Source organism: Pantherophis guttatus, chromosome 1 (genome assembly GCF_059756535.1).
Source record: "Pantherophis guttatus breed Tessera chromosome 1, ASM5975653v1, whole genome shotgun sequence".
Classification (NCBI taxonomy): domain Eukaryota; kingdom Metazoa; phylum Chordata; class Lepidosauria; order Squamata; family Colubridae; genus Pantherophis; species Pantherophis guttatus.
In genome coordinates, this window is record NC_142063.1 from 330,047,696 (window position 1) to 330,061,778 (window position 14,083).

The window sequence follows — 14,083 nt, forward strand, 5'->3', positions numbered from 1 at the left end:
CTTCTCCATTATATAGTCCACCTTTATCTATTCTTGAGTCTATAAGAAAACAAAACTATTTATACCTTAATATCTTTCCCATTAACTGGGAATGAACCAAGTCTGCAGGTTGACATTCCCTTTGTCATCTTCTTAATTTTTAACATTAACAAAGATTTGTTATTTTCATAATAAGCTTTTCTATGTCTTTGCTATTATTCATTAAAGTGGTGTCATGTATGTTTCTCAAACTTACTTAAAGATCTAGGTGAAACCAAAACCGTGCTTACTATCTTACTTCAGCTTTCCTGTCACTAAATGAGGACTACCTGTATTGTATTAACTGGATAAATTAAACAGATATAGGGCATAATTTATTTTCCTTTTCTTGTTATTTTCCACTATTTGTTGACTTTCCTGAGATATTTTCCTTGCCTGTTTCTTTCCTTGATTGATGTTAAAAGTCTTGAGTCATTTTATGTTCTTTTTGGCCAGGCCTTTCATCCTTCATCGTATGAGCTTTTCTTGAAATTTGGAGAACTTTCTCCTACTTTTTCACAATGCTTAACTCTTCCCATTGTGCTTCAGATTTTTTTATGTATCAGTACTGAATCTCTTCCATTCCCTTCCCTTCCTGTACCACTCAGCTCCCAAGAATCCAGGAATATCCTCCATATGTAATCTTCCTGGCAAATCTACTCTTTAATACTCTAATCTTATCCTTTACATATGAAACAATAATTCATAGTCTGTTCCAAACCTTGCACCTAGAAATGTTTTGGCTGACTAGAATGCAATATCTTCTGTTTTGTATTATGTATTTAAATTTACTCCAAAGTCTGCTGGTAATTTATGATGCTTGAAGCAACTATTGGTAATGAACAATGAACTCTTTTTACAATACCCTATGAACCCAGGATATTTCCCGCCCCCTGAATTACAGCTCTTATATTTGTATCAGCTGAGTAGACAGAACACACTAAATTCTAAGACAGGTTAAGAAAACAAGATTGCTGCCTTTGTGTAAGATGCTATGCCCTCCAAAAATAAAGTACTACGGTATAAGCAATATTGCTTAAATAATGCTCTTACACAACGTAATAAGATAGTGGCTGGTTTACTACAGCTATTTAAAGTAGCCATATACCTCAACCAAGGGTGAAATCCAGCAGGTTCTGGAGAACCGGTAGTGGAAACTTTGAGCAGTTCGGAGAACCGGCAAATACCACCTCTGGCTGGCCTCCAAGTGGAGAGGGAATGGGGATTTTGCAACATCCTTCCTCTGGAGTGGAGTGGGAATGGAGATTTTGCAGTATCCTTCCCCTTCCATGCCCACCAAGCCACATCCACCAAGCCACACCACACCACACCATGCCCACCAAGCCACACAGATCTGGCCTGTGGGGCCACTCTGGAAACAGCGAGGGACTGACCCGCAGTGCCTCTGCCAGCAAAAATGGAACTCATGAGGGCTCTGTTTTCGCTGACAGAGGGTTGCAGGAGGCCGTTGCAGCTGAAAACAGAGCTCACGCAGGCCTCTGAGCTCTGTTTTCGGTGGCAGAGGGTTGCAGGAAGCCATCGCAGCTGAAAACGGAGCTTGGGAGCCTGTTTTTGCTGGGAGAGCGCTCGGGCCACCACAGGCATCCCCAATACAAGTGATGTCAAGATGGCCATGCCCACCCCAGCCGCCTGAGGTCAAACACAACCCTCATGCGGCCTCAATGAAATTGAGTTTGACACCCCTGCTCTATAGCAACTATTACTAAGGACACCTTTTACCTTTGAACATGAAGGTTCCATATTACCATCAGAACTAATTACCTTTACTGTAAACTGTTTGGGAATACTCACTTGCATATTAATTCTCCAGCCAAAAGAATAAACCCAGCATCAAAAAGAATGTCTCATATTTCATATTTAACTTGTGGTCAACAAAGAAAAGAGCCAGTTTGGTGTAGTGGTTAAGGTACCAGGCTACAAACAGGGAAACCATGAGATCTTCTCTCACTTTAAGCACAAAGGCAGCCGAGTGACCTCGGGCCAGTCATTCTCTCTAAGCCCTAGAAAGCAAACAGTGGCAAACCATTCTGAAATCTTGCCAGAAAAACCTGCACAAACTTGCCCAGGCAGTCACCAGGAGCCAACATTTACTCAAAGGCTACACACACCTTTCATACATATTACTGCCAATGCCAGTCTCCCTCATTCTATACTTGTCTTTAGTTTTTCTTTCTCAGATGAAGAACATTGCGTTTTTCCCTGTTAAATTCCATAATCTTTATTTCAATCCAGTGTTCAAATTCTGTTTAGATGTTTCTGAATCTTCCCTCTTTTATCTAAGGCATTAGCAACAGCTGACAGCTTTGTGTCATTTACAAACTTGATAAGCATCCCCTCAGCACCTTTGTCCAAGTCATGGTTAAAAATGTTGAACAGCAGAGCACCTAGGAAAGAGTTCTATGACATTTCCCTCTAACATCTCTGCAAGCTGGAGCCATTATGAAGCATTTTTGTGGTATGGTTACATCAGCCAGCTGTGAGTTCATCTAACACAGTATCATTTAGCCCATATTTTATCATTTTATGAAAGGAGAATATCATGAGGCATTCACTAAAAATGTTAATACGCTATATCTAAATGATTTCTTTGATCTACTGAACTACTAACTTTATTAAAGGAGTTGAGGTTATGATAGTGGGTTGTCCCATTCCATATGATAATCTGCACAATTCATTTGCGACAAATCTATGCTGGGCCTATTAATTGTCACAGATCTATCCAAATCTTAAGAAACATCACCAGTAAAGGAACCAGCAATCAAAAAAGGTGCCACAAATTAGCTCTCGGCAGAATAGCAATGAAGACATTTGAAAGATTTTTAGATGCTGTGATGTGTGACACCTACAAAGTTCAGAATCATGCAGGCAATGGCTTCCCTTAAAATACTCTGTGGCAGAAGTCTCCTGAGATTACCATTGATAATCTGGAAAATGAATATATGGATCCTAGAACAAATCAATACAGAGTGTTCACTTGAGGCACAAATCACCAGGTTAAAATTATCCTATTTTGGTACATTATGAAAAGATCCAGTTCTCTGGAGAAAATTCCAATGCTGGGAAAGATGGAAAGGAGGAGGAGGAGGAGGAGGAGAGGATGACCGGCAGCAAGATGGATGGCCCCAAATACAGTGGAACTGAGTGCACTATTGGACGATGTGAAGGGCCAGTTTGGCGTCCACTGTTTGAAGACCACAATTGAGAAGAGAACTTCCATTGCTAGGCAAGGTGTTTGTTAAGTGAGTTGCACTCAGTTTTAGAATAGCTTTTTGCAATGGTTGTTAAATTAACAGATTAACAGAGTTGGAAGGGACCTTGTAGGTCATCTAGTCCAACCCCCCCACCCCCGCCCAAGCAGGAGACCCTACACCATTTCTGACAAATGGCAGTCCAATCTTTTCTTGAAAGTCTCCGTTGGTTGATTGTTCTCACTGTCAGAAAATTTCTCCTCATTTCCAGGTTTATTTATTTATTTTATTTTATATCCAATTTATATACCGCCCTTCTCCCTGAGGACTCAGGGCAGTGTACAGCCGAATAAAAACATAAAGTACAAACATTAAAATAGTATTAAAAGAATATATATAAATTTGGCCCCGTAATTTAAGAACAATAACAAACCCATTTAAAACATTTAAAGAATTAAGAAAAAAAGTTAAGCCAGCCCGGCTTGCTGAAAAAAGAGGGTTTTAAGGGCACCGTGGAAGGCACCGAGGTCTTGGATTCTCCTAATCTCTGGGGGCAGTTGGTTCCAGAGGGTGGGTGCCCCCACAGAGAAGGCCCTCCCCCTGGAGGGTCACCAGCCTACATTGTTTGGCTGATGGCACCCCGAGGAGGCCCGCTCTGTTGGAGCGCACAGGTCGATGGGAGGCCGTCGGTAGCAGCTTGAATCTCTCCTTGTCCAGTTTCCATCCATTATTCCTTGCCTGGCCTTCAGGTGCTTTGGAAAACAGCTTGACCTCTTCCCTCTCTGTGGCAGCAGCTCCTCAAATATTGGAAGACTGCTATCATGTCTCTCCCCTGGTCCTTCTCTTCACTAGAGCAGCCATGCCCATTACCTTTACTCCAGTCTGCAGCCAAACCACCAAGCTCAGAGAGCACCAAGGACTCCACCGTTCAATCCTGAATTGCACGTATACTCTCTTCTACGGGAACAATGACATCTGCAGCAGCAGCAGCAGCAGCAGCCTCGTTCCTGAAGGGTTAAACCGGCGCCCCCCACCCACCCCACGCCCCCTTTTGCAGAATGCTGCTGAACCAACCTCGCTTGAAAAAGCACCCTCAAAGCACTTGTGCGCCTACAGCGCACGTACCTCTCCTTAAAGGCGGGGTGGCTTTAAACCCAGTTTTTCTTCAGCTCCTTTCTTTTTTTAAATAATAATAATCCAGCATTAGTTCCCCCCCCCCCACTTCTCCCCCCTGCATTTGGCCTTAGCCCCGGAGGATGAGTCTCTAAGTCTCTCCTGGGGTCCTTCCCGCGTCTCCTCCGCGTCCTGTTCGTTGCACTCCGAAGCGCCAGTCCAGACTTCGTTCCCCAAAATGTATCTGGTTTTCTTGTGGTGCTCCTGCTGCCTTTGGAGATGTTCCTTCGGGACCGGATTTCTCTATCAGTTCCCGGCATCGACTCTGCAACACAATTATCCCGAGCAGAGCTCCGGGGGACCGGCGGCGGGCAATGCCTTCGCCAATCGTCGGTGAGTAAGCCAGACCCCCTCCGTCGCTGGGAACGGCCCGGCGCCTCTTAAGAACGAATGGCTACCTTAGAGCTAATGGGACCAACAGCCGGGGGGGGGGGCTCCGTTTCTGAGGAAGAAAAAAAAAATAGAAGTGGGGTTTTTAATTTTGCCTGCACATTTCTTCGGTCGAGCGGCGAAAGTCGTTGCCCTCCACGCCTCCCTCCTCCTTTTCCAGTCAGTAATGGGATTTTTGGTTTGTGGTTATCCTGGATTGATCCACTATAAGTTACATACATGGACTATTGCAGATTTCCTTCCTTCACTTTTCCCTTGTTTTTTGCTCCTTAAGTTTTGTCTCCCTTTTTATCCCTAGTTTGTATTAATCTTCTTTCTTCAAAAGGAAAAGGTGTGAGGGACTATAAGGGAGAAAGGCCAAGCCATAGTTAGTTAGACTGCACCAAAGGAGATGTGATGCCAGAAAGCCGGACCCAAATTGTTCTGTTTTCAAGTTTCTTTTGTACAGCTTTTCTCTCATTGAATGTGTGAATGCATCTACAGTTAGGTGGTAAGGTTTGCACATAGTGCGCTTCACTAACCCAATTAAAGTCCCAAATGGTTGTTGCATTTGCATAATATATGCAAGCTTTGTTAATTCATAGAGTTCATAGAATAATTTAAACCTTGGTGCTTGGCTTTCATTTTGTATTTTAATTTTAATAATGTTGCTTAGCGAGTTCTGTTTGATTTAGTTAGTGGTTCAGTGTGGACCAGAAAGCATTAGTTCAGTAGCCTACTTAAACTAATTTAGTATTTCAAGCATCAATATTTGTCTGCCAGCTTCGGAACTTGGGGTCATTTTTGAGAACTCAAATGATTGCAGTGCAAGGTGAACCTGCCCTGGAGATTTGCTTCAGGTGTTCTATATTTCATACATTACCAGCAGTGTGAAGAAGAGGGTTTATAAGGTGTTTGCCTATGAATCATGGGTTTTTGCTTTTCTACCATCATCCTATATAGTCCCAAAGGTGCTTTTTCAGGAGGCAACTGGACTTTCTTGTTTTTTCTTCAAAGACATTTTGCTTCTCATCCAAAGAAGCTTCTTCAGTTCTGACAGGATAGTGGGGACTCTACGGACTTTTAGCTATACAGTTTGGGATGAACACCCTTTGAATGGTGTGGGAGTAGGAATGGATTTCCAGAGGAAAAGAAAAAGAAAAAAAAATTGCTGACTACAGGAACCAGGGGCACTACTCAGGTGACCCTGAGGACACAGATAAACCTCCAAGTACTTCAAGGACCTTCTAAAAGGATGCAAATTACCAGCTGTCTGCAAAGAATATAAATCCTTCCATCCCCCACTATCCTGTTAGAGCTGAAGAAGCTTCTTGGATGAGAAACGAAACGTCTTCAAAAGAAAAAACAAGAAAGTCCAGTTGCCTCCTAAAAAAGCACCTTTGGGACAACCATGACCTGGATGACTGAGAATCTCTGCAGACTATCATCCTATATACTTGGCTGCATACATAATCAGGTCTGTGCTCCTATGAAGTTTAAAATCTAAAAGCAGACAAAAAGGACGTTGAGGGAGAAGTAGAAGTACGTTCTACAAAGGTTGGTTGCAACTGAGGTGCAGTCATTTCACGCTAGTGATTAGTAATGTCCTCATAGCATCATCCAGCCATCTTTGAAGTCTGACCACATTGCTATTCTTCTGGGAGAGTGATGGTTGGATGACACCAGAAAATATTGTGAATTGCTAACCAAGTGCCATAAAAAAGCCAAGTGCCATATAAAAAAGAAGCATTTTGAGAAGGGATTTGAAGTAGCGGAAATGGAGATAGCCTATGCATGTCAAAGGGCAGTCCCAGGGAATTTGCTGTAAGTAACCTGGATCCCCACCATGGCAATCATGGATACCCACCTTGGAAGCCATTAGGCTACATGCTTCACATGCTTTCATTTCATTAGTTTTAGATTATTGTAATTAAAAACATAAAATGGGACTAAATCTCTGCACAGCAGAGGTTTAGTTACAGGCATACCATTTTCTGGAATTTTTTTGAGTTTGCATATACTTCAGATATATTCCTAGAGAGCCAGAGTTATAAGAAATTGCAGTCTAATGTTTTGTATGGATGTGTGTCCATTAACTCAGAAAAAAAGATCCAGAGATGTTTATATTAATTATTTATTTATGGAAATTGCCAATGGTGGCTCCCTTGGCCGAGAAACAGAGATGAGCACCGTGCCCCAGAGTCAGACACGACTGACAGGGGAAAAAATCTTTACCTTTTTTATTTATTAAACACATGTAAATCAGAGGTGGGTTTCAGGAGGTTCTGACCAGTTCTGGAGAACCGGCAGTGGAAACTTTGAGTTCAGAAAACAGGTAGTAAAAATGCTGACTGGCCTCGCCCCCATCTATTCTCTGCCTCCCAAGACCCAGCTGATTGGGAGGAAATGGGGATTTTGCAGTAACTTTCCTCTGGAGTGGGGAGCGAATGGAGATTTTACAGTACCCTTCCCCTGCCACACCTACCAAGCCACGCCCACCAAGCAATGCCACGCCCACCAAGCCACGCCCACAGAACCGGTAGTAAAAATTTTTGAAACCCACCACTGATGTATATGCCCATCCAATTCACATATGGTAACTTCAAGATATAGTGAAGTATCTTCCAGAAAAGCTAGAGTAAGCGATGAGGACCAACCTCACCATTTTGCCTTCTGGAAAAGTGACTGGATTGGCAATCTGGCAGTCGTTTTGTGAGAGCCACAGCATGCTTTTAAATTCTGAATGTATCTGCTAGCCTAAAAGGATAAGGAATGTTAACATTGCAAGCCACCCAGGGTCACTTTGTGGTTGAGGTGGGCAGCAGATAAATTTAATAAACAAACTTCTCTGTGTCATTCTTCTAGATTTGTCCCTGCTGAGAACAACTTGCTACTTGTAGCATTGTAATGTTCAAGATGCAGAAACTTAATTTAACAGAATAATAGAGCTTGAAGGGACCTTGGAGGTCTACTAGTCCAACCCTCTGCTGAAGCAGGAAGCCCTATACCCGTGGTGGCGAACCTATGGCATGTGTGCCACAGGTGGCATATGTAGCCATATCAGTGGGCACGCGAGCTCAGCACCAGCTCATTTTCGGGCCTTCTGGGCCCACCAGAAGTAGGGAAACAGGTTGTTTCTGCCTCCGGAGGGCCTCGGTGGTGGGGTGGGTGGGGAAGGCCCTTTTTTTGCTGTCCCCAGCCTCCAGAGCCTCTCTAGAGTCTGGGGAGGTTGAAAACGGCCTTCCCCATCCCCCCAGAGGTCCTCCGGAGGCCGAAAATGGCCCATTGGCAAACAGGCCATTTCTGGCCTCCAGGGGGATGGAGAAGGCCGTTTTTGCCCTCCTGAGACTCCTAGAGAGGCTCTGAAGCCAGGTGAGAGAGAAAAACAGGCCTATCAGGCCATTGCGTGCCAGGAGCGGGGTGAGGGGGGGTCGTGTACGCATGCACAGGGGGAGGGCTCACAGAATTATGGGTGTGGGCACGGACGCGCGTGACCCCCCTCCCCCCCCTCCTGGCACGCGATGGCAAAAAGGTTAGCCATCACTGTCCTATATCATTTCAGAAAACTGGCTGTCCAGGCTCTGTCCAGAGCTATGGTGGCTCAATGGTTAGAATGCAATACTGCAGGCTGTTTCTGCTGACTGCTGGTTGCCTGCAATTTGGTAGTTCAAATCTCACCAGGCACAAGGATGAGTCAGCCTTCCATCCTTCTGAGGTTGGTAAAATGAGAACACAAATTGTTGGGGACAATATGCTGACTCTGTAAACCGCTTAGAGAGGGTTGGAAAGTACTGAAGTGGTACCGTGTTTCCCTGAAAATAAGACCCTGTCTTATATTTTTTTGAACCCTGAAATAAGCACGTGGCCTTATTTTTGGGGAGGTCTTATTATTTTGGGGCCTGTGGAGCAAGACGTCTTACCTGATTTCTAGTTCTGTCTCCCTAACCCTAACCAAAGGAAATGGCGGGGACTGGCTGCGCATGCATTTAAATATTTTCGGGAAGGGTTTATTTTCAGGGAAGGGCTTATTTTTGGGAAAACCCAGTATATAAGTCTAAGTGCTATTGCTATTGAATTTCAATCTGATATTGTGTCAGGCCTGGAAGCCATCTTTTGCATTGGGCTTTCAGGCCTGCCACACTTCCTACTGTGGAAAGCTGGGAGGGGGGGATTGTATGGAGCATGACTGATATATAGTCATAATATTCTTTTCTCAGAGAGTCAAGGACATCTTGCCCTGCACCTGGAGGGTTGGAATTGGGAGGCCTCTGTAGTTGGGACGGTGCTTTGATTGGGCCATGTGATGGACTTGTGGGTGTTGGGCAGGGACCTGGACTTTCCTATGGGCGGGGAAAACCTAGAAGCTTTCAGATTTGGGTTTTCACAGATGTACCAATATGACATTTCTAATAAAATGGAACTTTGAGGAATTTCAAGCCTCAGAGTCTTCTTTCGTTGGGGGTGTTACTTGGAACCCTGACATATTGAGGATTTGTTTTTTGGAATAAACCAAATAGAAGCAGATCCATAGCTCTTTCTAAGTGCAACATCTCTGTTTCTGAGTTCCTTTTCATTACTGAGTTGAGTGATGCTCTAGAGAAGATCTCTGTGTGGTCTTGGGGAGAATCAAAGATCCAGAACTTCCTGTCATCCATAGAAGCAACTGAAAATGAATAAATAATGGTTGTAGCATCCAGTTAGAGAATTATACCCCATTAAAGCAGAAAGCAAACGTAGATGTACCCAATTCTAATTAGAATTCAGATAAAAAGTAATCTAATGCTTATTATTTTAAAACTAATTTGATGTCCTCCAAAATTACAGGACTTCAAGTACTTTTGACAGTGTTGTCCGGAGGTTATAGAAGATGAGGTCCAATATATGTAAAGGACAACAAATTGAGGCAGGATCATTTCCAAGAGACAGGGTCTTTCAGAAAGAGTAGGCTTTCAACAAAGCTTGAAGTAGTTAAGAGGGGTAGACATGACAGCTGATAGTAGCAGAGATGGAAAAGCAAATCCCTGTTGGAGATGTAGCAAATACATAATATTCATGACACAATATGACAATAATAAGTCTGCATTTCTATTGCATGGGGTCCAACTTATATGGCTTATTTGTTTAACGTTTATTTGGTACTCCACTCCAAAATGATTCCAAATGGCTCATTAAAGTAATGAGGTCAAATTAAAGTTAAATCAATATTATTGAAACCAAATGGCAGAGGCAGCAACTCTCATTTCAACACAGCCATACCTGTCAAACCACAACAGTCACTTAGTGTTAGTTCTGTAGGAGCCACCTAATATTCCTCCATTCCCAAGTGCTCTGAGGAAGCTCTTAATTGCATTATGGAAAAAAACATCTTGGATGGGGCTGATTTTAATCCTTGTGGATTGTTCAAGAGGAGATCTCTTTCCAGTCCTTCAAGGTACTGTGGTCCAGACAAGAAGCACATGTTTTTCTTTGATATCAAACACATTAAACATTATATATGTATGCAATGGAAAAATAATGTCAAATCAAGGCTGGCTTCAGAAAAGGCAGAAGGACACACGATCAGAGAGCTACAATATCATGTAACGGGTAATGGAGAAGGAAGAGAATGGAGAAGGTTTACCTTTGCCTTTTTGACTATAGCAAGTTTTTTTTTTTATTCTTCCACAACATGGAACACATTAAAGCTAAGGGGAATGCCAAAACTTGTGATAATTCATCTAGGAACCATTACAATGAATAAGTAGCTACTGCAAAAGGATTAAGTTTGGAGAGACAGAGTGATTCAGAATAGAGAAGAAGTAAAACGAGGATGTGTGTGGTTACAATTCTATTTAACTTAAGCAGAGAATATGGTATGTTATAAGAATGACAGGCTGGGAATAAAAATGGGAGGTCAACATGGTAATAATTTGAGATTTTCCCATGGTTCCACTTGGATAGATGAAAGTAAAGAAGGATTAGAAGAGCTCATTATGAAAGTAAAAATAGAAAGTGAAAAATCTTGGTTAATGTTAAATGTTAAAAGGATAAAATATACTCTGTCAACCAGCACATTTACTTTACCCGCTATTGATGACAAAGAACTGATTGGGGGGGGGAAGGGGCAATAATTTTGTTAACATTAACTAAGATCGCTGAAGTTCAAGAATAGATAAAGATGGATACTAGAGGTCTTTGTGCCATGAGAAAATGTTTTGTTTTCAAACTAAAGCAAACCTTCAGGTTTCAAGTTGTGTACTGTATTTCAAGACAAATTTCAAGAGACATTTTTGGCCAGGCATAGTTTGGCATAACTGAAACATTGATTGTTCCTGGTTTCAAACAAAATCTAGAAGGGTGAGTGGGCGAGATTGATGCTGATCTCGTCTTCTCTTCCACCCCTCAATATTTGTTTGTCTGTTTATAAGATTTGTAGGGCTGCCCATCTTGGAGTTCAACTATGGGCACACACAATAACAATAAAACCACAAAACAATAAAACCATAAAAACTACAAAAGCCAAGACTAAAACCCTACATCTCAAACATCCTCTTGGGATGTCCCATCAACCATCTGAAGGCTTCTCTCACACTTTACCCCCAGTGTGAGGAGAGGGGAGGAAGGGCCAGGTCTTATGGCCTTCCAGAAGGCCAAAAGAATGGAGGCTACCTTGTGATATTTCACAAGGTAGGGGCCATCATGGAGAAGGCATGCTTCCTAGGAATCACTATATGGCAGCATTTCAGGGAAAGGACCTCCCTATCTGACCTGGTTGGATGAACAGATACTGTCAAAAAGAGACAGTTCTGCAAATAATCTGGCTCTATTCCATGTAGGTCTCTAAAGGCCATAACCTACACCCATGATGGCAAATCTATGGCATGCATGCCAGAGGTGGCACGCAGAGCCCTCTCTGCTGGTATGTGTGCCGTCGTCCCAGGTTCAGATCTCTGTGGCATTTCTTTTGTGAGCTTCTGTTTCCCTGCAAATGATGAAACAGAAGCTCGCGAAAGAAGAAGATCTTACCTCTTACTGCGCTGCCAGTGTTGGGATGCCCCACCTCCCGCTGACCAGCTGGTCTTCGGGTCTCTGCTGCGCATGTCCGCACATGTCGCATTCACATATGTGTGTGCACACACCTTTCAGTTTGGGCATGCGCACGCACAGTTTGGGCACTTGGTGTCTAAAAGGTTCACCATCACTTACCTACACTTTGAATGTATCTGAAAAGAAATAGGCAGCTCGTGCAACGATGGTGTGACACGGGAAAACTGAAGGGTGCACAATAGTGGTGCACCATCACATTCTCTGCCAACTGTAACTTCCAGATGATCTTTAAGAATAACCCATGTAGTGTTGCAATAGTCCAACCTAGAAGTGAATAGGGCATGAAACTCCACTGCCCCTGGTTTTCTCAACACCTTCCTTCCCTCCTCTTAATTGTTGCACTCTTGCACACCCCCTGAGCATCTGCTCCCCTTCTTCCCAGCCTTTTTCCTCCATCACCACTGCACCAGATATTTCAGTGTGGCATATCTTAGCAGCCATCACTCATTTTCCAGGCATCTTCTGACATCGTCCCCCCACCCCACTGCTTCTGCTACCACCGCCATTGCCATCATCAGAATGTTCTTCTGCATACAGAAGAAAGGGTGATAAAGAAATTGTATAGCTATTTATTGAGTATTAAACCTGAAGAGGAACAAGTGAAGGAGATAATGATAGCATGGGCAAAAAATTTTGGTTATACAATAGAACTAGAAAAATGGCAGCAATTATGGGATAGAAACTATAAATTAACAATGTCAACCGCATATAAAGAAAACTTGTATAAGATGTTTTATAGTTGGCATTTTTCACCAGCAAGACTGGCAAAGATGTTTAAAGACAAATCAGCTAAGTGTTGGAAATGTCACCAGACACTGGGTCATATTATCATATGTGGTGGAAATGCACAGAAGCCAAAAAATACTGGACAAAAATACATACGTGGTTGGAGAAGATGATACAACAACATATTGATCTGAAACCTGAAATATTTTTGTTGGGGATTTGTCCAGAAACTTATAGTAAAGAGAATGTATATTTGATTATTCATGTAATAACTGCAGCTAGGATTGTATTTCCACAAAACTGGAAAAGTGAAGAGATTCCTATAGATGAGAATGTGATTAGGAAAATATTAGAATATGCAGAAATGAATAGGTTAACACTTGCAATTAAAGAGAAGGAACAAACTGAATATTATAATGTATGGGAACTATTTTACCGATGGCTAGAGATTAAATATGAAAGTTAAAAATAAAAGTAGATTAGTGAAATATAGAAATAAGTTAAGTGAATTGTTACAGTATTAGGCATGCAATGTATATCAGTATTAAGTTAAGGATAGATAAATAATCAATATGGCTGTAAATTTTAATTGTTATTGCGCAAGACATTTGTACCCAGATGACACACTGTTTAATGGAAGATGGATTGTATTAAAATAAAATAAATTTTGTTAAAAAAAATGTTCTTCTCCATACAGAAGACGTTCTACATACCTACAGAACATACAGTGTTCTGTTGTATATCATTTGCCACCTGCCCTGTATTTTTCAAGCATCTTCCCTTCTTTCCCTACTTTCCATGGGTAGAAACACCCTGGTCAAAATAGCCTCATGTAATTCTATGCATGGACCAAAATACTCCAAACTTTAATTTAGGCATAGACCTACTGAGATCCATAGTAATGTGCACCAAACATTTTGTGCATGCAATATTTTGCACCTCTCTAATGGGCAGTAGATAGCCAATTTGCTATAGTATTAAGACATTGGGGCAGAACCTGGGAGACTGTGAGTTCTAGTTCCCGTCTTAGGGACAAAGCCAACTGGATGACCTTAGGCCAGTCACTCTGTCTCAGCTCTAGGAAGAAGGCGGCAATGGCAAACCACTTCCAAAAATTTTGCCAAGATAATTGCAGGGACTAGTCCAAGCAGACATCAGGAATCAACACTGACTAGAAGGCACCCCAAAAAAATCTCCTGACAAAACCACAGAAAATAGAAAAATTCCACTACGTTCGATTTATGGCCATATTGCAGCTTCCTACTAAGGCAGCATTTAACATCCAGCTGCCTGCAATTACTGCGAGTTCAATTCTCACCAGGCTCAAGGTCGACTCAGCCTTCCATCCTTTCTAAGGTGGGTAAAATGAGGACCCGGTTTGTGGGGGCAATAAGCTGACTTTATATAAAATATACAAAAGTATGAAGGCTATTGCTTAACGCATTGTAAGCTGCCCTGAGTCTCCGGAGAAGGGCGGCATATAAAAATAAATAAAAAATAAA

The 14,083-nt window shown here is 42.3% G+C and overlaps 1 protein-coding gene across 16 annotated transcripts in view; it reads left to right on the forward strand.

Annotated features, from left to right (window-relative positions):
* Positions 1-4,111: 4,111 nt before the first annotated feature.
* The window catches only part of COL26A1 (collagen type XXVI alpha 1 chain), a 213,325-nt gene continuing 203,353 nt past the window's right edge, over positions 4,112-14,083 (forward strand). For 4 of the 16 annotated variants that reach the window (XM_034420886.3, XM_034420887.3, XM_034420885.3 and 1 more), the window contains exon 1: positions 4,265-4,733. In XM_034420886.3, the coding sequence (XP_034276777.1) occupies positions 4,579-4,733 (155 nt within the window). In that variant the 5' untranslated portion in view covers positions 4,265-4,578. Of the gene's footprint in view, positions 4,734-14,083 lie in introns of all 16 variants that reach the window. The other 12 variants (XM_034420884.3, XM_034420883.3, XM_087889155.1 and 9 more) reach the window with 8 other exon arrangements.